The following is a 23,469-nucleotide window of genomic DNA, read 5'->3' on the forward strand; positions in this document are numbered from 1 at the left end:
TAAATTTACACCAGGCCATATTATTTATTATGATGGAGTATCGTCCTACTGGTGGCGTGGCCAGCTCCATTGCTTTCGCGGATCAAATGGCGAGGGAATGCTTTTAGGCCATAGGTCGGCGACCCACGGCGGCTCGCGAGCCACATGTGTCTTTCTTTTACATCTGATGTGGCTGTTCGCACGATTAAAGCATGATAAATATAACGAGAATGATGGAAAGTAATAATCTGGTACAATCACGATTACGGGCTGCATCGGGTACTTTCGCCGACGCCCACGGCTAAAAGCCGAAAGACGCGGTTAGGCGTACCCTCTCCATGTGAAATGATAGCCATCCGTTTTAGGCTTAGGAATATCCAACTCAACAGTTTTTGAGATCATTTCAAATCAGCAAAGTTAGTCCAACGCAAAGTTGCCTGCATAAATATTATATTTAACGTGACACATATTTTAATCCCTGGCAGTGCAAGTAAATTTTGATTCAATAGAAGCATTTCCGGCTCAACTTATCGCCAGAAATCCGAACCATTACTCACTCTGATATTCTCTTGCTGGTACCAGCGAACTACCGGCTGATTCTGCACAGGGGTAAGCGGATATTGGTTGGCGTGGTGTATATAATGCGATTCCGTGGTAGGTGCTGGCTGAAAGTCGGGCTGTTGTAGAGTCGCGGTGTGCGGAGGTGGATAATGAGTTTGTGCGTGAGATGTAGCTATTCCAGGTATTGGTTGTGGCTTCATCACCGCCCGCGTAGCATCGTTCTGATATGGAGGTGGTGCATTGGTTTCTGTAGATTTCTTTTCTTGGTGCATGATCGTGTTGCTTTTCAAGTGGTTCAAGTTATTGGGATACTCTGTTCGAAACATATTTTAAACAATGAAGCCAACGGAACAATAGCTACATACTCAATTTTAATTCGATTCATTGTTGCAGCGATAATATTCGTATGCATATGTTCGCGTTCACAGAAGACATTCACAAGTTTTTTACTTTATGTCGATACCTATAATCACTAGGGCGGTTTTTTGACAAGTTTAAATAAGTCACAATTTTGTCAAAATTGTAGCTTTAGGTCAAAAAATTGTTAAAATTGTTTACAAAGTCGAAGTTTCGGTAACCCTTGCATTTCGTTTGTATCATAGATGATTGCACTGTCGGTGAACTTATCATTTGACATTTTACAGCTTGTAGCCTACTATATAGGCCTACCGTTGTAGACGGTCCTTTGTTAGCTCATCTCAAAAACGGTCAAATGAAACAAATAGGTTGACATGGTGTTATGATCAGCGTACCTCAATATCCTAACCGAAGCAAGACTGCTTGGTCATTAGATGGTTCTGATATCAAGATGCGCTTGATGAGAAATTGTGATGTAGACAACATTGTCAGAATGAAACAACACGGGGGGGTCACCAGCAGTGCACGCACAACTTCAGTATTGTTAATTTATTCGCTAAAAGCTTTTCGACTGACCCTCATCAGTAGCGAACGTCAGTCATAGGCAGGCCGTGTTATTTTTGGCATATGCCAAAACTGCCAAAAATAACTTATTTTTGGCATTTTTCGATTTTTATTTTTGGCAGTTTTGGCATCGTCCTCTAAATAGATAGTTTCAGCCTCGAATTAGTCACAAAAACGCTTTATTTGGGCTTGTTTGTCAAAAGAAACCACAAAATGTGCAGCATCCACGTATAATCAGTGCCAACAAACATTAATAATAAGAAAAACCTAACGATTTCATAGGTTAATAATATCAAACGAAACCACAAAATGTGCAGTATCCCTCAGAATCGGTGCCAATAAGCAAAAAAAAAGAAAGAAAAGCCTAACCAAAACGCTCAGCAGCTGATTGTTACAGCTGTTGAATAGACTTAAATCGTTTGCACTGTAACAGTGCTTCCAAACTCAGGTGAGCTAAGTTTCTCCTGAATTCATTTCTCGCCCAGCGAATCAGGGAAATATCGGCTTCAACAGTATCCGTTGAGGGAGGGAATGTTGCCAGTCACCCACAAAAGGTTTTCAGAGCTTCAAAATCTTTGTAGGGCCGAACCGGCTTCCATGCATCACGAAAAGAGATCACTTCGCCAGTGCCATCGGCCCATCGATCTCATCGCGGAAAGAATTTTCTTCCCGATCCTTTTCCAGGAGTTTTCCGACTATCATTTCTCCTTCAGTCTACCGATATATTTTCGAAAGGCCTTTTGTCACTTCAGGTGGCTCTAATATTACCAACTCGCATGGAAGAGTCCTGGGAAGGTTAGCTTGTTTACGAACGCAACGCAACAAGACTGTCTGGCAAAACGAGACTATGCAGCTCAGAAATAGCCAGACAGTTTGTTGCGTCACAATGTTCAACCCGATCACAATGCAAAAATCGTGGTTGATTTTGGGGGTTCCAGTTCCATCAGCAGAATACAATTTATATTTTAATAATCAGTAGGCCTACTGCGGCAGCTTCTCATTGATTCCCGTTTTATCGAATTTAGCGCTCGTCAAGCCGGTCACAAATGGTCGTAAAATTGCCTTTGGACAAATGGAAAGTATGACGTAAACCAAATGCAGTCAGCCGTTCAATCTCGCTGTGCCCACACCATTTAGTACACCATGCTTTCACCCCTAATTGGTGGGCTGGACCCTGATTAAGAAACCTGCCTTTCACAAACGCTCTTCTCGCTTGTAACGCGGTCCTGTTAACACAACACCATGAACGAAATACACTATTTGGCAGGCCGTGTTATTTTTGGCATATGCCAAAAATTGCTTATTTTTGTCATTTTCAAATTTTTATTTTTGGCAGTTTTGGCATCTGGCTCCTGAAATGCCAAAAATAACACGGCCTGGTCATAGGGTGGATTAAATTCGAAATGTAAGAACTATTTTGTGTCTATGACGTAATAATAACAAAACAAACAACTAGTAGACATGCAAGATATGGTAGTTGTTTGTTTTTGTTATTATTACGTCATAGACACAAAATAGTTCTTACATTTCGAATTTGATCATCACTGTCGTTCGCTACTGATGAGGGTCATTCGAAAAGCTTTTAGCGAATAAATTAACAAGATGAAGTTATTGTTCCGCGGTATTCTTCCAAACTCGAATATGTTTCTCGGTTCATATGATATCGTTAGCCTCTTCACGAACGTGCCGCTGAAGGAGACCATTGATATGTGTGCGGACGCGCTATATGGTGGTGGTGATTTAGCACCACCTTCCTTCTCGCGTAAAGTGTTCGTTGATCTTCTTAATACGGCTACTTGCTCTGTTGAGTTTAGTTTTAACGATACCATCTACATGCAAACCGACGGTGTAGCTATGGGTAGCCCTCTTGGCCCGATTTTAGCCAATATATTTGTGGGATTCCATGAAAACAGACTTTTCGCGGCAGATGAAACCAAGCCTCCATTCATGTACCGTCGCTATGTCGACGACACTTTCGTTATCTGTCAAAATGAGACGGAGTTCGATGACTTTTTTGATAACTTGAATTCTCTACACTCGTCTTTAAAATTCACATTTGAAAAAGAGCGTGCTAACTCGTTACCATTCTTAGACGTTCTAGTGGAAAAACGGGGTATTAGCTTTGTCACTTCGATTTACCGGAAGCCAACGTTTACAGGGCATTATATACGCTGGAATTCTTTTAGCCCGAATCGCCGTAAACTAAATTTGATTGGTACGTTGGTGCACAGAGCCTTGATGATTTGTTCGGAGGAAAAATTAAACGCGGAGCTAGAATATATCCGCAAAATTCTAATGGATAACGGGTACCCCGAACACATCATCAAGAGTTCTGTTGACAGAAAACTCAGGAATTTCAATCCCAACAAATCACAAAACACGAACACACGGTCTGAGGAAAATGTATATATACATTTACCGTAGCTGGGCCCCATCTCTTCCCGGTTTGAAAAGCAATTGATTTCTGCTGTAAATCGTTGTTACGATAACGTAAAAACTAATGTTGTGTTTACCACCAAACAATTGCTTCCCGCAACGCGCAAAGATGTTCTTCCTGCTTCTCAACAAAGCAATATAGTCTATGATTTCAAGTGCCACTGTGATTGTCGGTACGTGGGAAGAACAACTCAGCGCTTGCAGGAACGCATCAAACAACATGTTCCGAGCGTTATTAGATCACGCACACTGGACTCTCGCGAAGACGCAGCCGTAACTGATCTGCGATTACTAGAACGTAATCAGGCCATGGCTATGAACTCTGCCATCGGCAAGCATTTGGCTGAGAATGCAACTTGCGCTAAAAACTATTGCGATGAAAGATTTTCTATATTAGGCAGAGGCCGCTCTAATTTCCATCTGTCTGCACTGGAATCGACTTATATTAAAATCCACCGACCGCGCTTGTGTCAGCAGAAGGAATTTTTAGTGAATCTGAAAATTGGCCACTAGCTGCGCTCGCGGTTTGCTTGTATTTCATGTTGTTTGTTTCTATGACGTCATAATTGGTTGTATGCAATGTAGCTAGATGCATGTTTTTGAAATTCTTCATTTGCTGACGATTGCCCTTGAAAAGTGTCAGCTCGAAAAGCTTCGGGTTTTAATATATTTTCATTATGAATATATTATTAAAATGTATATTAAAGTTCTGTACCCCAAAGAGTCTCTTCAAATACTTCCGAAAACGGTACAACAAGCAGCAGCTAAATACCATCAATACGCTGATAAAGAGTCGGGGAAGATTGAGAACTGCTTCATCTACAACAGCCTTTTTGAAGGCTTGCATCGCCAAAAAGACGTTACCGAAGTTTATCAAAGGTTGGATAGAGAGGTCTCGAGCACGCCTCACCCCAAATATTGAGCGTGCATTTATATATGATGAAATCGACAAGAACAACAAGTTGCTTGCTACCTTACATCGTATATGTCGGTCACTACAGAATGAAATTCGTGGATTTTTATCATTCTTTGATTTGCTTCGGTTCACCCGGTACCTGGCATCTATAGATACCATAAAGGAAAAAGAGAATTTGGCTAAGAATGAACGGAACTTGAGCCGTCTTATTACCCAACGCTTTGGTAATAATGCTAGTCCTGACGGGAAAAATATTGTTAACTTATCGGACTACAAGCTCACGTCCACTGAAGAGTTTGTACTGTCTCATGGTCTCAACTTTTGTTTACCACCTACTACCATAAAAAGTGAAGAGGTATTCGCAGAATTTGAAGTGTTAATGGCTCAACTACATCATCGCAAAGCGAACTCCGCTGATAATTTGCCTGCCCTCAAAGCAAGATTGAGTGATTTGGCACATGCCTATTGTGGATATCCTATTGATTCGGCAAATTTTTTAATGACGAAGGAATGTTTTCGTGCAATAAAAGCATTGCGACAAAATCCAGACATTCACATTAGCAAACCGGATAAGGGCTCTGGGGTCGTTATCCTGAACAAACGGGATTACATACTCAAAATGGAAGCAATCTTGGGTGACGAATCAAAATTCAAGACACTTGGTCCCGCTGCTGAATTCGATAACACCGCGAAGATCGAAAGACGGATACAACGCCGACTATTCAGCCTCAAGAAAAACGGCTCCATAACACCTGAAGTCTACGCCTCAATCAGACCGGTTGGGGCACAGAGGCCACGTATGTACGGACTGCCGAAAACTCATAAAACCAATGTGCCCGTTCGACCAATTCTTTCTATGATTGGATCGGCGCAGCACAAGCTCGCGAAGTGGCTTATCGGTATTTTGGAGCCAGTGCGTTCCATGTATGATTCGCATTGCGTCGCTGATTCGTTTACATTCGCGCACGAGATGAAAACAACCGACCTTCCAAACTCGAATATGTTTCTCGGTTCATATGATATCGTTAGCCTCTTCACGAACGTGCCGCTGAAGGAGACCATTGATATCTGTGCGGACGCGCTATATGGTGGTGGTGATTTAGCACCACCTTCCTTCTCGCGTAAAGTGTTCGTTGAACTTCTTAATACGGCTACTTGCTCTGTTGAGTTTAGTTTTAACGATACCATCTACATGCAAACCGACGGTGTAGCTATGGGTAGCCCTCTTGGCCCGATTTTAGCCAATATATTTGTGGGATTCCATGAAAACAGACTTTTCGCGGCAGATGAAACCAAGCCTCCATTCATGTACCGTCGCTATGTCGACGACACTTTCGTTATCTATCAAAATGAGACGGAGTTCGATGACTTTTTTAATAACTTGAATTCTCTACACTCGTCTTTAAAATTCACATTTGAAAAAGAGCGTGCTAACTCGTTACCATTCTTAGACGTTCTAGTGGAAAAACGGGGTATTAGCTTTGTCACTTCGATTTACCGGAAGCCAACGTTTACAGGGCATTATATACGCTGGAATTCTTTTAGCCCGAATCGCCGTAAACTAAATTTGATTGGTACGTTGGTGCACAGAGCCTTGATGATTTGTTCGGAGGAAAAATTAAACGCCGAGCTAGAATATATCCGCAAAATTCTAATGGATAACGGGTACCCCGAACACATCATCAAGAGTTCTGTTGACAGAAAACTCAGGAATTTCAATCCCAACAAATCACAAAACACGAACACACGGTCTGAGGAAAATGTATATATACATTTACCGTGGCTGGGCCCCATCTCTTCCCGGTTTGAAAAGCAATTGATTTCTGCTGTAAATCGTTGTTACGATAACGTAAAAACTAATGTTGTGTTTACCACCAAACAATTGCTTCCCGCAACGCGCAAAGATGTTCTTCCTGCTTCTCAACAAAGCAATATAGTCTATGATTTCAAGTGCCACTGTGATTGTCGGTACGTGGGAAGAACAACTCAGCGCTTGCAGGAACGCATCAAACAACATGTTCCGAGCGTTATTAGATCACGCACACTGGACTCTCGCGAAGACGCAGCCGTAACTGATCTGCGATTACTAGAACGTAATCAGGCCATGGCTATGAACTCTGCCATCGGCAAGCATTTGGCTGAGAATGCAACTTGCGCTAAAAACTATTGCGATGAAAGATTTTCTATATTAGGCAGAGGCCGCACTAATTTCCATCTGTCTGCACTGGAATCGACTTATATTAAAATCCACCGACCGCGCTTGTGTCAGCAGAAGGAATTTTTAGTGAATCTGAAAATTGGCCACTAGCTGCGCTCGCGGTTTGCCTGTATTTCATGTTGTTTGTTTCTATGACGTCATAATTGGTTGTATGCAATGTAGCTAGATGCATGTTTTTGAAATTCTTCATTTGCTGACGATTGCCCTTGAAAAGTGTCAGCTCGAAAAGCTTCGGGTTTTAATATATTTTCATTATGAATATATTATTAAAATGTATATTAAAGTTCTGTACCCCAAAGAGTCTATTCTGAAGTTCTGTACCACAAATGGCTTGTGCGTAGGGCTGGGCAAAATCGAGTACCTGAGTGATTCGATTCTGAATCACGTAATATGCTTCGAGTCGAGTCGAGTAATCGAGTATCACTCATTATGACGTCACAACAGGATGTACTATGTCGAAGTCCAAATATGAACCTTTTATGCCACCACAAAGAACGTAATGCCTGTTATCCATCACATTAAAGGTACTTTGGTATTTTTTCGACCGTACCGATTTCATTGCACTTCTTAACAATTTATTTGGATGATAATGACTTCGGAAATGTGTTATTTCCAGTAACGTTCGTAGCTTCAAACTGTGCCTGGTATGCTCAAACACGGCCAATCAAGGTTTCACGGCTTCCTCGGTGGAAAATAGTATCAAGACTATAATTCTCGTCAGTAAATTAACTTTCAGTTGCGAGGACCGTATAATTTCAGTACTCGAAAAAATCGTCTTTTACTACTCGACTCGAATCATTAAAATTACTACTCGATTCAGATTCGAGTACTCGAATCATTTTGCCCAGCCCTACTTGTGCGACTTCAGTATTGCCAGCCAACAACTGCTGCTGTTGAACGTTCTTCCTCCATTCTTGGCAAGCAACTTAGTAACGACAGACACTTTCTATCCGAGAATGCGTGATGTATCTACTGGAATTCATCATCTGGCCAGATTTCGTTAAAAGAAAGTTTTTTCATGTAACAGTTTGTCAGTTTTTAAGTCAAAAACAAACACCTAATTTGCATACGTGAGGTCAAAATTTAGCAAAAATTAAGTTTTTTTCAGGTAAAACAAATGTCACAATTTGGATTTTTTGGTTAAAGTATTCCGTTTTTTTGGTAAGATGAACGCCCCAGTATTCACCAATTGAGATCGCTTATAGGCAGCCATGTACCATGTACTATATTTGTGATAATCAAATATTTTTTAGAAAAGGTTTGGTTATCAAAGTTTAAAATTCGCATGAAATTCTGTCTCTCATGAAACAATTTACAGTCATACAACTGCACTGCGGTATTATTATGTACAATTCTCGTAATGTGGTATTAGCAGGAGCAATTAGCGAAGTAGCGTATATTTATTGTAGCCTATACTGACATTCACAGCCATTGGGAGGATTGGCATTCTTTGGCGTTTAGATTGGAATTTCGGAAAGTCACAACTGAGACTGACAAGGTTCTGATTTAACACTGAAAAGGTCCGCATTGGAAACGCTGTTCTCCAATTGAGGGGTTGCCCTGTGCTATAGCTTTTTACCTGAGGATGTCACGATCCGGCGCAGGCAGAAGTCGGAACAGCAACATCGATTTTACCAAAGCTGCAACAGCTGCTATAAATCTGATCTTAACTCAATTTGAAGTAGGTTTGACAAATTGCTATCATGGTCGTACCATCCTTCGACTCAGCAATCTCGATATATCATACTTGTATTGCCCATCAAACTTCCATTGCCGAATGACATCAACTCTCACATCAGTTGATGTAGGCCTATAATTAATGGCAATTGCGCGATAGAATTTGAATGCATTAGTTTACATCATGCACGCCATAAATAGCAGCTCTGTGCCGTTTTACGTGACCGAGAAATTAGTATCATAACGAAGTCACGTTGAACATCCTTCGAAGTCACATTGAATAAACGGTATTACATCAGTCACTAGTGATTTGAGAGCAAGTTGGCATGGGATTGTTATTAATGAAAATACAATCACAAAATATTTTTTTGATGCTTCACAGTTTTCTACAAAGAAACAGAGAATAACGAAGTCAGAGATAATTCTCCTTTTAATATTATCGATTGCTACAAGCCGTGATAGATTGTTCGTCACGACTTCCGGATCGAGATGAAGGTATCCTTTTAGCAACATATTGAATGTTTTCGGAATGAAATAAATATACTGGGCATGTCAAGGGCGAACATAAGTCACGTGATGAAGTATTGTTGCTCCATGGCGGATATATAGGATGGAGGGAGCAGAGCGCCACAGTTATCAGCAGCCATATTCACGTGTGAAATTTGGGATATTTTTGCGATTTTGACACCGATATGCTGCATTGCGTGGTAGAAGAAACGTGGGTTTACATATAAGTCGGAGTCCAAGGAGTAATCATAACAAAGACAATCGCCATAGTGAAAAATGACTGTAGATAACAAAACATCATGATTCCATAGAATCTCATCAACTACGGAAATATCATTATTTCGGTTTGAGTTTTTCTGAGCTTGTACGGCACCGTGACAAAGCTCATTTACAGTGCATCAGACTCGTTTAGACGTTTATTAGGATTTATCCGCACACCTGGTCTTTGAATATGCACTCGTAGTAATTAACTATGTTGTGATATTTTTCGCCAGGTGAACATCAGCTCCTTACTGTCTCTGCTGCATATATTACTATAAATTAGTGATCCTCTCTCAACCCACGTGATCATATTGCCGGTAGAGCTGATGGATGTGTCTTCTCAAGCGAAAACCCGTAATCACACTACGTTACGAAATTTTAGTTTGTCTTCTTATTTTTATAGTTATTGGCTAATTTCGAGACCCTGGTTTTGAGATATGCCTCTAGTTTTTCACTATCATGACCATTCACCCTCTGTATGGACCAGGGGTGACAAACTTAAGTTGCGTCGCGGGCTGGATTCAAGCCTTCAAATCGCTCGCTGGCCGGTCCAGTCAACTGATTCCAAAATTTTACGTCGTGCCCTAGCTTTTCACTTGAATATTCACTTATTATCGAACGTATCTAGATAATATACGGATTATATAGGGGTTTTATTGTGGCAAGTCGCAACACCTTTTTTCGCGAACAATGGAATTGACAAAATACGCGATCCGACAAAACAGTGGCGCTAACGACGACATAAGTTAGAATATTTTTGGATTCAGGTGACGATAGTCAAGACCTCAACGAATTTGTAAATGCTGTTGTAATATGCACCAGAATAGCGGGATTTGACTTGTATGTCACAAATCCCTTTATAAGCTAACTAGCTAGCTATTTCTGTCTCAGCTCAAGGTTTTTTTTATATTAGAACAGGATTGACAAATTGCGGCTCTATAATGATTGCACACGAGTTTCGCCATTTAGCTGAATAGGTTAAACCTGATTATAAATTGATACATTCCATCACGCATTAACAATATGTGTGGTGTTTTCGTGTTGTTTGTTTGTTTCTTTCTTTATGATGTACGTTCCATATCATAGCAGAGTTACTCCATTTCTAGTTTGATATCTTTTCACTACAAATTCGATATAACGGCTATATCCAATATAGAAATCACAATTAATGCTTTTCTATGCGAAATTCACTAATTTTATTTTGTTCTGTTTGTGGATATTTCGTTATCAGTAAACCCATTGAAACTGAGACATAGTGAAAAAATCAACTATAGTAAACAGGCCAGGGTTGTAATGATTCGAGTCGCGATTTTCCGATGACTCGACTTGACTCGAGTCATTTTCTCAAAATACGGAAATGACTCGACTCGAGTCAATTTTTGTGTTGACTCGACTTGGACTCGAGTCATTGCATATGACTCGAGACTCAGACGGCCGAGGCCGACATTCCATTGTAATTTCGAGAAATAGTGAATTAACCACACTATTGGGATTTCGTTTTTTGGTACTGGTACTTGAAAATGCGACCAGAAACTGTTAAAAGTGAGGAAAATTAGTGTATTACAAATGAAAGCCATTTGATATCACCGAACAGAGCTATAAAAAGTGGGTTTAACAAAATGTACCTGGAAACTGAGCAGTCAACACAATGACTTGGACTTGGACTCCAGTCATAATACCATGACTCGGACTTGACCCTCTGCTCGTTGACTTGGACTTGACTCGGTGGTGAATTAAAAATAACTAAACTTAACTCGAGTTAAAACAATCAAAGTGAGATTGACTTGTGACTCGGAGCCTTGTGACTTGGTTACAACCCTAAAACAAGTTAAATATTGCATATTGGTATGTCTCACTCTACCGCAGACCGGGGCATTGTGCGGTCCGAAGCAATTCTGGCCCGCGTAAAGCTCCTTGCGATTTAGACCATAAAATATACTCATTATTATTATTGCGTGGACTAAAGCTCTAGGCCAGGGGCTCTCAACCGGGGGCCGCGGACCCCTGGAGGTCCGCGAAGCATTTTCAGGGGGTCCGCGAAACCTCTAAATTTGAAAAATGACTGATAATAAATTGGTTACTATTTTAAATTAGGGAAATCACGAAGCAGTTTCGCTTCAAAACTGCTAATTCTTCAGTAAGCACATCAACAGAATGGCCGTATGAGGTGAAATATCCCACTGTGTAAAGTCATTGCAATTGCCAATTTGCCAATAGCCTGCTGATACAAACATATTCCTGTTTAAAGACGTGTTTTGAGATTTGTTCAAGCTAGTTCACGCTAGTTTTTTCTAGTCTGTCTCAAAAAAAGGAATTAAAACCTCATCGCGAAATCCATTTTCTCCTGCGATATGCATAATTGCTATTCCAGAATATCTTGAAGATGAGCTGCTATCTAGAAATGACAATAGTCTGGACGCGATAATTTCATTGAAAATATGTTTCTCAATTTTGGTGCTATGTGTTGCGATCGTGCTTGAAGGTTTCGTCGGAAGCGTCACGAGTTAATATTCATTCGCCGCCTTTTTGGAAATGGATTTCCGGCACTAGTTCATATCAAATTGAAGGCGTGAAATTTCAAGACACAGCCACATATTTTAAGAAATATGAAATTCAGCTGCAGAAGTCCCTTCGAAATAATCAAAGTCTACCCATATTACTACATATTGGCCTGGTATTATTTCCAAGTATGGTCATTTTGTTGCTGTTTATCACAATACTTGAGTTGATATTTGCACAAGACAGATGTCGGTTACACGATAATTTAGTTAAATTCCAACTAAAACCCGGGGGGGTCCCCGGGGTCCGTCACAGTCCAAAAGGGGTCGTCTGCGAACACAAAAAGGTTGAGAACCACTGCGTTAGAGCGTTGCCCGAATGTGGCTACGATGTGTAAGTGGCTTGTGCGGAGTATTCCATGAGTTGTCGCGCGTTGATGATGATGAAATCAAGGGACTAGAATCCGGGAATGAAGAAGATCACAACAGTGTCTCAAGCATTTGCTTAAGAACCCGGTTTAGGGCAGGGTATGGTTTACAGTTAGATCGAGGATTATTAGGTTGGGTTAGGGTTTGGTTTGAGATTGGGATATATGTAAGGGTTGATTTCGGGGCTGGTCGTGAAAGCAGCCAATGTAAATTGTACAAGGGGCATTAGACAAGGATGTTCTTTGAGTATGACGCTATACGCTATTAGCGCAGACCCGCTAGCCCACAAGTTATGCACTAACGACAACATCAAAGGTATCAGAATCGGCGGGATGGAGCATAAATTAGACCAATTTGCTGATGACGTCACACTGTATCTAAGAACAACTGACTCTAATACCACAGTCCTTGACGAATATCAAAGCTTGCATAGAGTGACAGGTCAAGATATCAACACAGACAAGACGGAAATCATACCGCTGAACGAAAAATCACGTATCAGACTGCAAAAAACTGCGCACGCACATATGCTAAAGCCTGTAATTAAGATACTGGGCTTATACCACGGAGAAAGCGAACTGCAAATGAGCTTCGACAGACTCTGGCAAGGAGTCGAGAAAAGCGTAAGGCATATTAAATCAAAACGGCTTTCTTGGATTGGTAAAATAACGGCGATTAAGGCATACATAATTAGCAAAATAACTTATACATATGCTAACAAGCAAATTCCAGGCGACAAGCTCAAGCAACTCGAACGCCTCGTCTTCGGCCTGCTGTGGAGTCCTGAGAAACTTGAGCAAAAAGGCAGAATGCAACTTATCAGACCTAAGCCAGAAGGAGGAATTGATATGCCAGATATCGAATCTGCAACACAAGCGAAGAGAGCAAAAAGACTACAACAACTCAGTCGACTCGAGCACCCGATCGATATCTGGCATGCAGAAGCGATATACAATCTAACAACGAAGGTGAGAGATATAAATTGCAATTTATAGCCTACAACAACCTCTACCCTCACAGAAATACATTGACGGAGAAATGGAAGAAGGAAATCTTCGACGTAATTAAAAGCCAATCACAAGATATACAAGAACTAAGCCAGAAAGAACTGTACCAGATCCTTGTTGAAACGAAGACGCAACAAGGAGGAAGCCACATGGCGGACTGGAAAGAGATATGGCTATACCAACCCAATATTAAAGACCACATTGACAACAAGAAACGTGATATTTCGTATCGCATTACCACTGAGAGCTACTTTACAGGCTCCAGAAAAACTAACGCAGGCTGGGTACGACGAAAAGACGCCTACTTGAAAAACAAATGCAAATTCTGCCAACACGCCGAAGACACTCTGCGTCACACTTTCGCCGAATGTGCAACTTACAAAAAACTCTTGTCTCTTGTAATACAGGATCTCGAGAACGACCTGCAAACGACTATTGACGCTACACCCGACGAGATCATACGCAACGTATACGACGGACCGCAAGCTCCGGCCATAATACAAGCTTTTATGAACGTGAAAACCCTTGTGTGGGAATGGAAAAATGCACTCGACATACAAAATGAATACGCCCAAAATATTGACGAACGCATCTACGATATAAGAAGTAAAATATACCGAATAATTTAAGCGAACCCATTAAACGCTCGCGCGATAAATCGTATTGTATTTATCGACCCACAAAACCCAACCAATCCACCTACAACCTATCCCAACCCCCCAAACCTCCCATCCCATCCCTCTTTACCCCAACCCTAAACCACAAAACCCTCCCCCAACCTACCCTACCCACCCCCCACCCCTACCCTATTCCTACCCCACCAACCACCACTCCACCAAATTTCTATGAAAAACACACGCAAACGAGCGCCAAGTACTGGCGGCTCCTACTGCGACCGCGACCATGAATCGAAACGAATCGACATCGACTGCTGCGATGAGATGAGCCGAGCGACTACGAGCGCCAACTTACGACGGCGTCTACCACGACCGCGAATACAAATCCGACTTCGGCAACGGCTGAGACGAGATGACCCGATGATGGGGAAAGATTTTCTTTATGAAATTTTTGATATTTTATGTACATATTTGAATAAACATCACTAAAACGGTCGTGAAACCACACGTCAAAATGACTCGTAGTAAAATATCGCATGCTGATCTGTGGTTTTAATTGTGCTGCATACTTATATGTAGGGCAACCTGCAGAATATCGAACTACTCTATCAAACCACTAACTTCGCGTGAACGATAGGTCACAATACAGACACTTATGGCGACCAGTATCGGTTAAGGCTTACCGCTGCACTAAAATGCTGCATACGGACTTTCAGTAGTTCACAAAATTGGTTAAGGTTAATTCTATTTGAAGCATGCGCTTACAGCCCGACGCCAGACCTACTGTTGTTTTTGGTAAATAGAAGTGAAACAACATACAAGCGCATTTATCTTGAAAACCTTCGAACTAATCAACCACAAAGCCGTAAACACACCGGTCGTAATCTATAAATACTAGTATAACTTCAATGTCAGTCAGTCAGTTGTTCCGTACAATGAATATTATTCGGCTGGAGTATGCAGATCAGTGATGAATAAAATCCGCGCGACACACTACAAATGGTGTGAGCGCTCATGATGAAAATCCAATATGTATGTGACCTGCGCAGTAGCCTATACATCACTAAGCTTCAAATGATAACATATTTGCTGATAAAGAGCGTTCCTGCTTAGTGCTTATCTCATTCTTTCCGACTTCCTCGCCGATCTGTCTTCATCATGACATTATGCGTTTGTCACGCTTCAGCGACGATGAAATCTGGCAGCTGGAATCCGCGAATGACGCGCTTCAAATAGGTACCAAAAATTATACCTTAGTACCAAATATCGAGTTCGGCATCGTCATGGACGTAAATAACATAATAGGCGGTACAATATAGATGGTCAATATTAATCAGTGTTGGGATCAAGTCACTACCTTCGAGTCATTGCACCTTTTGACTCGAGTCAAGTCAAGTCAATCGATTTTCGAAGGTGACTCGAGTCAAGTCAAGTAACTAGATTTTTGGAGGTGACTCGAGTCAAGTCAAGTCAAGTCACGAGTCAAGTCACATTTCAAGTCAAGTTGCCTTTTCGAAGTATGAGGCATGCTTACGTCATTACATTTTGCTAGCTGTCTGAAATACAGATTGAGTGGTCATTAGTCATTGATTCTGAACCGATATAGAGTCAAATATACACACAAGAAGGCACGCTGTATCGCTCACATATAAGTAGAAATGCTAACTACGTGAGTAATTGCGTAGCCTCAGTTTATAGTTACCAGCCAAAATAGAGAATAGAGAAACGAATTGAAAATATGCAATACATTACCCATTTACAAACTGATAAGACACAATTCGAGCCTGCGTCAATGGTATATATAAACTATCTTCGAATTCCATTTCAATAAAACAAGTGGTTTGGTTCAGGCAATAACGGAGAACAGTAATAGATATTTTGTTATTAAATTACTTTACTATGCTAGTTTACGACAGCGTAAGCTGTAAGCTTCGATCACTTCGTTAGCGGTCCATTTATTTGTGAGAGAACAATGGAGGCTCAGTAGAACGCACGATCAATGAATGATTGGTCGCTCTCACGGGTTACACCAGCGTTTCGCGAACAATCCGATAGCAGGATACAGTGATGTTTATCGACATCGATTGCTTGATGACTTGAAATTGACTCCTTGAATCCTCATTTCTGATTCGCTGAGTCAAGTCAATTCATTTTAGCAAAGTGACTCGAGTCAAGTCAGGTCCTATGATAAAGGTGATTCGAGTCTGACTCGAGTCAAGTCATGACTCGAATCATCCCAACTCTGATATTAATTGAGTCACCAGATTACGTGGATCTCGGTTGTCGAGGGGATATTATAGTTAGCAACTTGGAGAATTATGACAAAGCTCCAGCTCTATTGTTGATTAAAGTACTCCAGAGTCTTAAGCAGAGGTGATGTAGAAACCGTTGGTGTACGCTCATATATACGTAACGTCCTCGTATCCAAGTGTCTCCCAGTCTAGTCCTAGTAGTAGGTCATAGTATCTTTGAGAATGGATTCATATGAATCCGAAGCGAACGATCAAGACGTCATGAGTTCACAGCAACAATGTGGATATATGCAGTATCCAATGCCTCTGCCGGAATTCCAGCTTCCAGAATATCTCAACCAACATTCCATACTAGTACGACGAATGCCTAGTAATCCGACTTTTATCATAGTCAATCAACCGTTGATTCAGGATCATGCACAACACATGGTGAGGACATTTCGACGGTTTTCCAGTCGGCTTAAATGATATCTGTCGATACACGTGTCACGTCGATTCGAATGATCCTACATAGATACCATTGAGCATTTCTATTTCATTTCATATAAGCGAACGATTGGTACCCGACTATTTCGATTTATCCATGTTCACGACGCTATTCTGTTGCTTCTGCGTAGGGATAGGAGCGATTGTCACTTCCAGTCAGGTAAAATAAATCAGTGCTTGTCAACTTTTTTCATAATGGTATACCCTCTTAACGTTTACAAAATACCTAAACATCCCAGTATACCTATACGCAATACACTGAATTCGTAGAGTAATCAAAATCATAATTAAGAGGAAGAAAGCTGCATGATTTAGGAAATGTATAGCCAACATTTATGCAAATACAAAATTCCATTAGTCATTAGCAGTCGATGCTAATGAATATCCTCAGCTAGTTTTGTATATCGAAGTGGTATCCATGATTCGAGTGCTACTCTCATAACCAAATCAACATCTGTGGTGGAATCTGCACTTTATCTGAACTTAATTGCAATGGCTGCTGAAAATCCATTTACTTGCAAATATATTTCGTGCCCATGCATACGAGGAGGGAAATCGCTTTCTGACTGGGATGTCGCTACTCAGAAATGTTCAAAAGCGATACCAGAAATTTAAAATAATTTTTAACTGTTTAATAACAGTTACCCAATTATGACATCACAAACAAAATGACTTATTAAAATATGCGTACTCTAGATTAGTGGTTCTCAACCGCTTGTTCGCGGACCGGTGTCGATCCCTGACAGATTTCCTGCCTTCAGATGTATTAGAATATTATATCTCAATCCCAAAATGCGAGAAGTTGGGTTCTTGTCCAATAATGTGCCTTTGGTCAAAGGGACGGAATTACGCAATAACCCGGTAGCAGTTAGCCTTGCGATTTCCTTGTGTACTCATCACTGTAGGACACTATGGTAGGACACTATGGGGAATAATCACGAAACCACATATATATTTAGCTGCAGTTCGAATACTGTGTCGTTCTGGAGAAAATGGTCGGTACCAAATTCTTTTTTTCTCAATTTTATCCTTAATTTGAGGCCTCATCAGATGGTCATGGTGCATTTTTCAGACATGTTTTAGCTGCAGTTCGAATACCATGACGTTCTGAGGAAAATGGCCGGTGCCAAATTCTTATTCCCCTATTTTATCTTTACTTTGCGGCCACATCATATTTATTCCTGCACACAGTGCCCTTTCAGGTTATAGGCAAAAATTACGATACTGAGCTGCTAAAGATTAGTAAACGCCATTAGGATAACAACGTTAACACGCTGGTCGCCAATGAAACGTTGACTCCACTAAAATCGGTGAACATTGAAGGAGAAAACATACTAAGAAATATGAATATATTTGCGAACTGATGGTCAATATCTGGAGGTATCTTTTGTCACGCCAAGGTATAAATTTCACGAAATCAGAGCGAAGCTTGTTGCTGCCGTCCCGACAACGCAATACAATATTTGTTTTACAAGACTTGGAAAATGACGTCGATAACAAAGCCATGTAAGTCGTAATTTGGAACATTCAAAGTTATCCGATTCACATTTCCATATAGGGATCTCGGGTTATACAACATGAAATGACAATGAATGAAGCTTGTGTCTGTAGGCGAAGTCGATATGTAAATAATAGTCGGATAATCTCATGACTGGCTTGCATATCTATTCTGTATAAACTGTTGGTATTTCGACTTGTTTGTGGTCATGCTTGACGACTGTAGAGTGTAGATATATATATATCGAAATACCGTTCCAGATAGTTGTGGCTATTGATAGAACGAGGTATTTCCATGTTTTCCGTAATTCTGTAGCTAATATCTTCGAATCTGATTTATGTGTTACAGGCAAATGCTATGAAGTATACCAAGCCTCGAGAGGCCAAAAAGAGATCAGAGACAGCGTTGATGTTGAACATCATTGCGATTGGCGCCGGCGTCTCAATCGCTATCACCGCCACAATGCTATTCGTTTTTGGTTGTATCAGAGTGCAATGAAAAGGTCATCAATTTATCGACATATCACCTTACTATCACGATTCAGCCGGCATTGTAGCTAATTTCAATAAAAATATATACGATGACAAACATTGGTTTATGAACACCGAACAACGGAAGTAATTTTTGTGTATTAGGAGTACTCAGCAATAATCTATTTTAATTAATTTCTATACCGCTGGACTTTACGGTCAGCAAGTCTTGTATATATTTGATGTGTAAAATCGAACGGATTTATGCGTAAAGGTGCGTCACGTGTTGGTAGTCTATTAATAATGCGATGACTAGTTCTCGCTACAGTTCCTTTGTAAAGTAACGCATTTTACGTATTCATTTCCTCCGCATGGATTTGTAAGTGAAATCACGTATCCAGATTCCAGCAATATCATGGCGTTGATGTGAGATGGTTTGATATGCATCTTTTTTAGGCAATAGTGTACAAACCGTTCATTTGTAGTTAACACACCCAATTCCCGATCTTCAATTGCTTTAATTCTCCTACCAAGTGCATATTGTGCATGCATAGTTGTATAGTAGAGGCGGGATACTTCTGCGGTCGGCGGGCCTATTACTGTGGAAAAATAAGGAAGATCATGGCGGGCCAGATTACAGAATCGCCGTTGAATTTCAGAATTGCCGTTCACCGTTGTTTAGAATAGTCAAGTCTTCATTTGAATCTTTTTTTATAGTCGATACATTTTCGTCCCATTAGATCATGGACGGGCAACATACGAACCGCGACGCGATTTTAAGCCGCACGGAAACAGTTTCCGGTCTTGCATGATAATGATGCCCACAGTCTGGGTCTACATGCTGTTGAGAGCGAAGATTTTCGACCATAAACAATAACATGACAAATAAGCGTTCCAATCCAACTGATCTTTGCGCTAAGTCTTTACTAAGGACATGCAGCCACGAAACTTGTTGGAAACTTTGATTGACCACAGACGTCTCATTGGCTTCAACAGGTACTAAAGTACATTACGGTAATAAATTCATCGAATACTGTTTTTCGTCTCTATGCCTTGAACTCGAAGTCTACATAAAATACGGTTTATCCCTTGTGTAGATAAAAAAAAGAGGAAATAATGTACCAATTCAGGAATCCGACCAGCCGATTACTTGATTTCACCCTATCAGGCCCACCGACTGGAAGTTTCCCGTCCTTGCGAAAGATGGACGGTAATTCAGGATTGACATCATCGAAGATTTATATTACTTCCAATTGTCGCCTCAGACACATTATTCTTATACATATCGAATGACAAACACACGTAACACGTAGCTGTAAGCTATTAATCTTAGTTTATTTCGCAGAGAAACTAATACTAATGAACAGAAACCTGTTCACAGTTACTTAATTCGAATGACGCTAATGGACGCAATGGCCTAATAAACATGAATGCTAAATATTACATACCAAGTAAATCAAGAAATGTGTAATGAATTCTAAACATGTGTTTCGTATCCAAACAAACGTGTTTTCTTCTCTGGTCACCATCTGTGTTAAATTTCTTCTGGCGCTACACATATCGATTTGTAACCATAACCGTATGATTGGTCAAGGCAGATTTGAATCGCTGGTTTTCTAATATGTTCATTTCACGTGCTCCATTCGTCCCTATGTGTAGATGTTACGCATATGCGGCAGTATTGATATTACTCGAGTAACATTTTCTGAACGACCTGACCTGACTTGATCTGCCCCGACGAATGAAAAATATGAAATGACTCCTGACTAGTACATATATGATTATAATATGCTGCTTCGCAAAAGCACACGACCAATACCAATAATTTATTTACTCGTTTTCATTTCTGCTCAATTTCACGATCTAGTTGCTATATCCGCCACCACAGACAAAACTGCCTCGATATTCTTTTAATTGCAGAGTCATAATGACTTTTACTGTCACTATTGTATCAATACGTTCATGCGTATATAATCAGTCAGCTGAATAAAAACTAAGCTCTCTTGGAAATTACGAAGAAACATGTTAGATTCAAACATTACTTTTAACTGTATGTAATTAGTTGGTAACAAGATAGGAGCGAACAAAATATTTCAAAACGTTTTTCGTATTTAAATAGACGCTCGGTGGTGCAGAATGAATGCTGAACTCGTTTTAATGTGAAAATCGGACAATAATATGGAATCCCCTAGCGTGGTAGCGTCAACGTTGCAATTGGATCAAGTCCCTGCAACCTCTCTCCATTGCGAACGTCTCATTGAAAAGTTCATAGTTTAACCATTATAATAATCATCGAGTACAATGAAAAACTTTACGAGGACAATTGCAATCGCAGAGAATCCGGTCACAAAGCCCGCAATGTTAAATGTCTCGGCCGCGTTCGCTTTCGCACGCGCTTTATGTGGATCGCGGGTCCGCAAACTGTTGGCCTGAAATGTATTGATGTAAAAATGATATTACGAACATAATATAAAATAAAATATGCATGCACGTCCAAAGGGAGATGGCTATAGATTCCGTCACGGGATCTTGAAAGAGCATCACATCAGCACACAAGAACAATGGGTTATCATCTGGTGGACAATTGCGTGACAGCTTTTTCAATCGCATTGCGCTTCCCAATTGCAGAAGAAGTCAATTTCGTCGAATGTGATTTTGGAACAGCACATGCAAATTTACGAGGTACACTGTAAACTGAAACGCGTGCATTTATGCACCTAAAAAACACACAATATTCGATTTTTTTTTTAGATGCCACATTGTGTGGTAGCGATGTATGTCATAATATTGTGTGGTCTGAAGTGGCATGTCCGTACCTATCACTGCAGAGCTCGAAATTATGTACCTGATATACCTCCACATGCTCTTGAAACAATATAGCTCTTGAAACAATATTTTATTTCAAAAGAAACGGTTGTAAAATGTACGTTAAAAGTGTAAATTGCCGTTATAAATATGACAATAAAAATTGAAAACAACAATTTTTTGACACAGTAAGACAGGATTTTATACAGTCATAACAGAGCTTCTTGGAGGTACAGAACTTCAATATGCAATTGAATAGTATATGTTCATATTGAAATGAGCCCGAATATTTTGGGATGACACTCGTCAGGAACAATCGTCAGTAACTAGTAAAGAATTGGAAAGAACATTGCATATCAACAAAATAGTATCACAAAACATGACGTCACCAGCATGAAATATCGAGAGAGAGAGCGTTCAGTGCACTATTCCGATGCAGCTGGTACACGAACTCCTACTGTTGACAGAGTTCCGGCTGGTGTATTTTGATAAGTGAACCACAGTGTGCTAATCAAAGTACTAGAAAAACTCCAAGTCATTCGCGAAACGCTCAACGCTAACAAAGAGATATAAAACAACCCAATAGCAATAGTTGGAGTAAAGGCACTAATTACAGCGGAAATGACATGTATAAAATACACCAGCCGCAACTCTGTCAACAGGATTTCGTGTACCAGCTGGGAACAGTGCACTGAACGCTCTCTCTCTCGAAATTTCATGCTGATGACGTCATATTTTGTGATACGATTGTTGATATACAATGTCCTTTCCAAATCTCTACTAGATTTGCTGACGATTACCACTGACAAGTGTCAACAGAAAATATTCGGGTTCATTTCAATATGAATATACTATGTAACGGTAATAACAGTATAAAAGAACTGGATTTGGAACTAAAGCAAAGTGTATGTACAGTAATGTTGCCAATAAATATTGTTCAACACGAATTGACTAGTTACATGATCAAATGATTGAATTGCCAAAAAACCATAGTAAACCAATTTTGGCTCAGTAGTATGTTATTTTGGAACAGCCTTAATGTACAGTGCCACTAAAAACAAAAAGTTTTCAAATTGAAGGCATAGCAAAAGTCCAGCCACAAAAAAACGAATTATTGTGCAAATGCAAAAAATAACAAAATCAGGTACATTACATGACAACAGAAAGCAGTAGGGCTAGGTACAATGATTCGAGTACTCGAATCTGAATCGAGTAATAATTCTAATGATTCGAGTCGAGTAGTAAAATTCGATTTTTTCGAGTACTGTAATTATACGCTCCTCGCCACTGCACGTTAATTTATCAACGATAATTATAGTTTCGATACAATTTTTCCGTGAAAGCCTCGAAACATTGACTGGCCGTATCGCAGCATGGGCGACATACAGTACAACGCTACGAACGTTACTGAAAATATATATTTCCAAGTCGTGATCATCTCACAACATTGTCACAAAGTGCAATGAAACCTGTATGGCCGAACAAATACCGAACAATCTTTGATGTGATCAATAACAGGCATTATATTATTTGTGGTGGCATGAAGGGTACATATTTAAGCTTTGACATATTACATTCTGTTATTACGCCATAATGAGTGATACTCGAATCGAAGCATTTTACGTGATTCAGAATCGAATCACTCAGGTACTCGATTTTGCCCAGCCCTAGAAAGTAGTACTCACAGTACAAGTACTTGGAGCAGGGAAGAATAATCAGCCTACATTTTTCCAATCGATTGCTGGACATTTTGATATTTTTTCCAAAAATTGACGAACTTGTTCAACTGAAATCGCGAATTTTTATCACCAACAAGTACACGTTGAATGAATGGCATTATTTGAAAGACCTTGGGATAACTAAGATCCCATGCGTAATAGCATGCTACGAGATCAATTATACTCTCAAACGGTCTTCTTTCGTTTTCGGAT

At 40.3% G+C, this 23,469-nt stretch overlaps 4 protein-coding genes across 8 annotated transcripts in view; 3 read left to right on the plus strand and 1 right to left on the minus strand.

Annotated features, from left to right (window-relative positions):
• Positions 1 to 23,469, plus strand: part of LOC145453226 (uncharacterized) — a 555,138-nt gene that overhangs the window by 413,672 nt on the left and 117,997 nt on the right. The window lies entirely within an intron of this gene.
• Positions 1 to 23,469, minus strand: part of LOC145453237 (uncharacterized) — a 348,886-nt gene that overhangs the window by 249,766 nt on the left and 75,651 nt on the right. The window contains exons 1-2 of one of the 5 annotated variants that reach the window (XM_080331220.1): positions 19,206 to 19,324; positions 537 to 853 (exon numbers count right to left, since the gene is read on the minus strand). The exons of 2 other annotated variants lie outside the window; for them this stretch is intronic. In XM_080331220.1, coding sequence (XP_080187346.1) covers positions 537 to 853; positions 19,206 to 19,212 — 324 coding nt within the window. In that variant the 5' untranslated portion in view covers positions 19,213 to 19,324. Of the gene's footprint in view, positions 1 to 536; positions 854 to 8,610; positions 8,847 to 19,205; positions 19,325 to 23,469 lie in introns of those variants that run through there. 2 more of the 5 variants (XM_080331221.1, XM_080331222.1) reach the window with 2 other exon arrangements.
• LOC145453228 (uncharacterized) overlaps positions 1 to 23,469 on the plus strand; it is a 378,716-nt gene that overhangs the window by 120,709 nt on the left and 234,538 nt on the right. The window lies entirely within an intron of this gene.
• On the plus strand, positions 15,839 to 18,875 carry LOC145453255 (uncharacterized). Its single transcript, XM_080331252.1, has 2 exons — positions 15,839 to 16,708; positions 18,612 to 18,875. The coding sequence occupies exons 1-2, from the start codon at positions 16,502 to 16,504 to the stop codon at positions 18,759 to 18,761; spliced, it is 357 nt and encodes a 118-aa protein (XP_080187378.1). The 5' UTR covers positions 15,839 to 16,501; the 3' UTR covers positions 18,762 to 18,875.

Source organism: Botryllus schlosseri, chromosome 13, assembly GCF_051294905.1.
Source record: "Botryllus schlosseri isolate E-star chromosome 13, Bs_hap1, whole genome shotgun sequence".
NCBI classification, from domain to species: domain Eukaryota; kingdom Metazoa; phylum Chordata; class Ascidiacea; order Stolidobranchia; family Styelidae; genus Botryllus; species Botryllus schlosseri.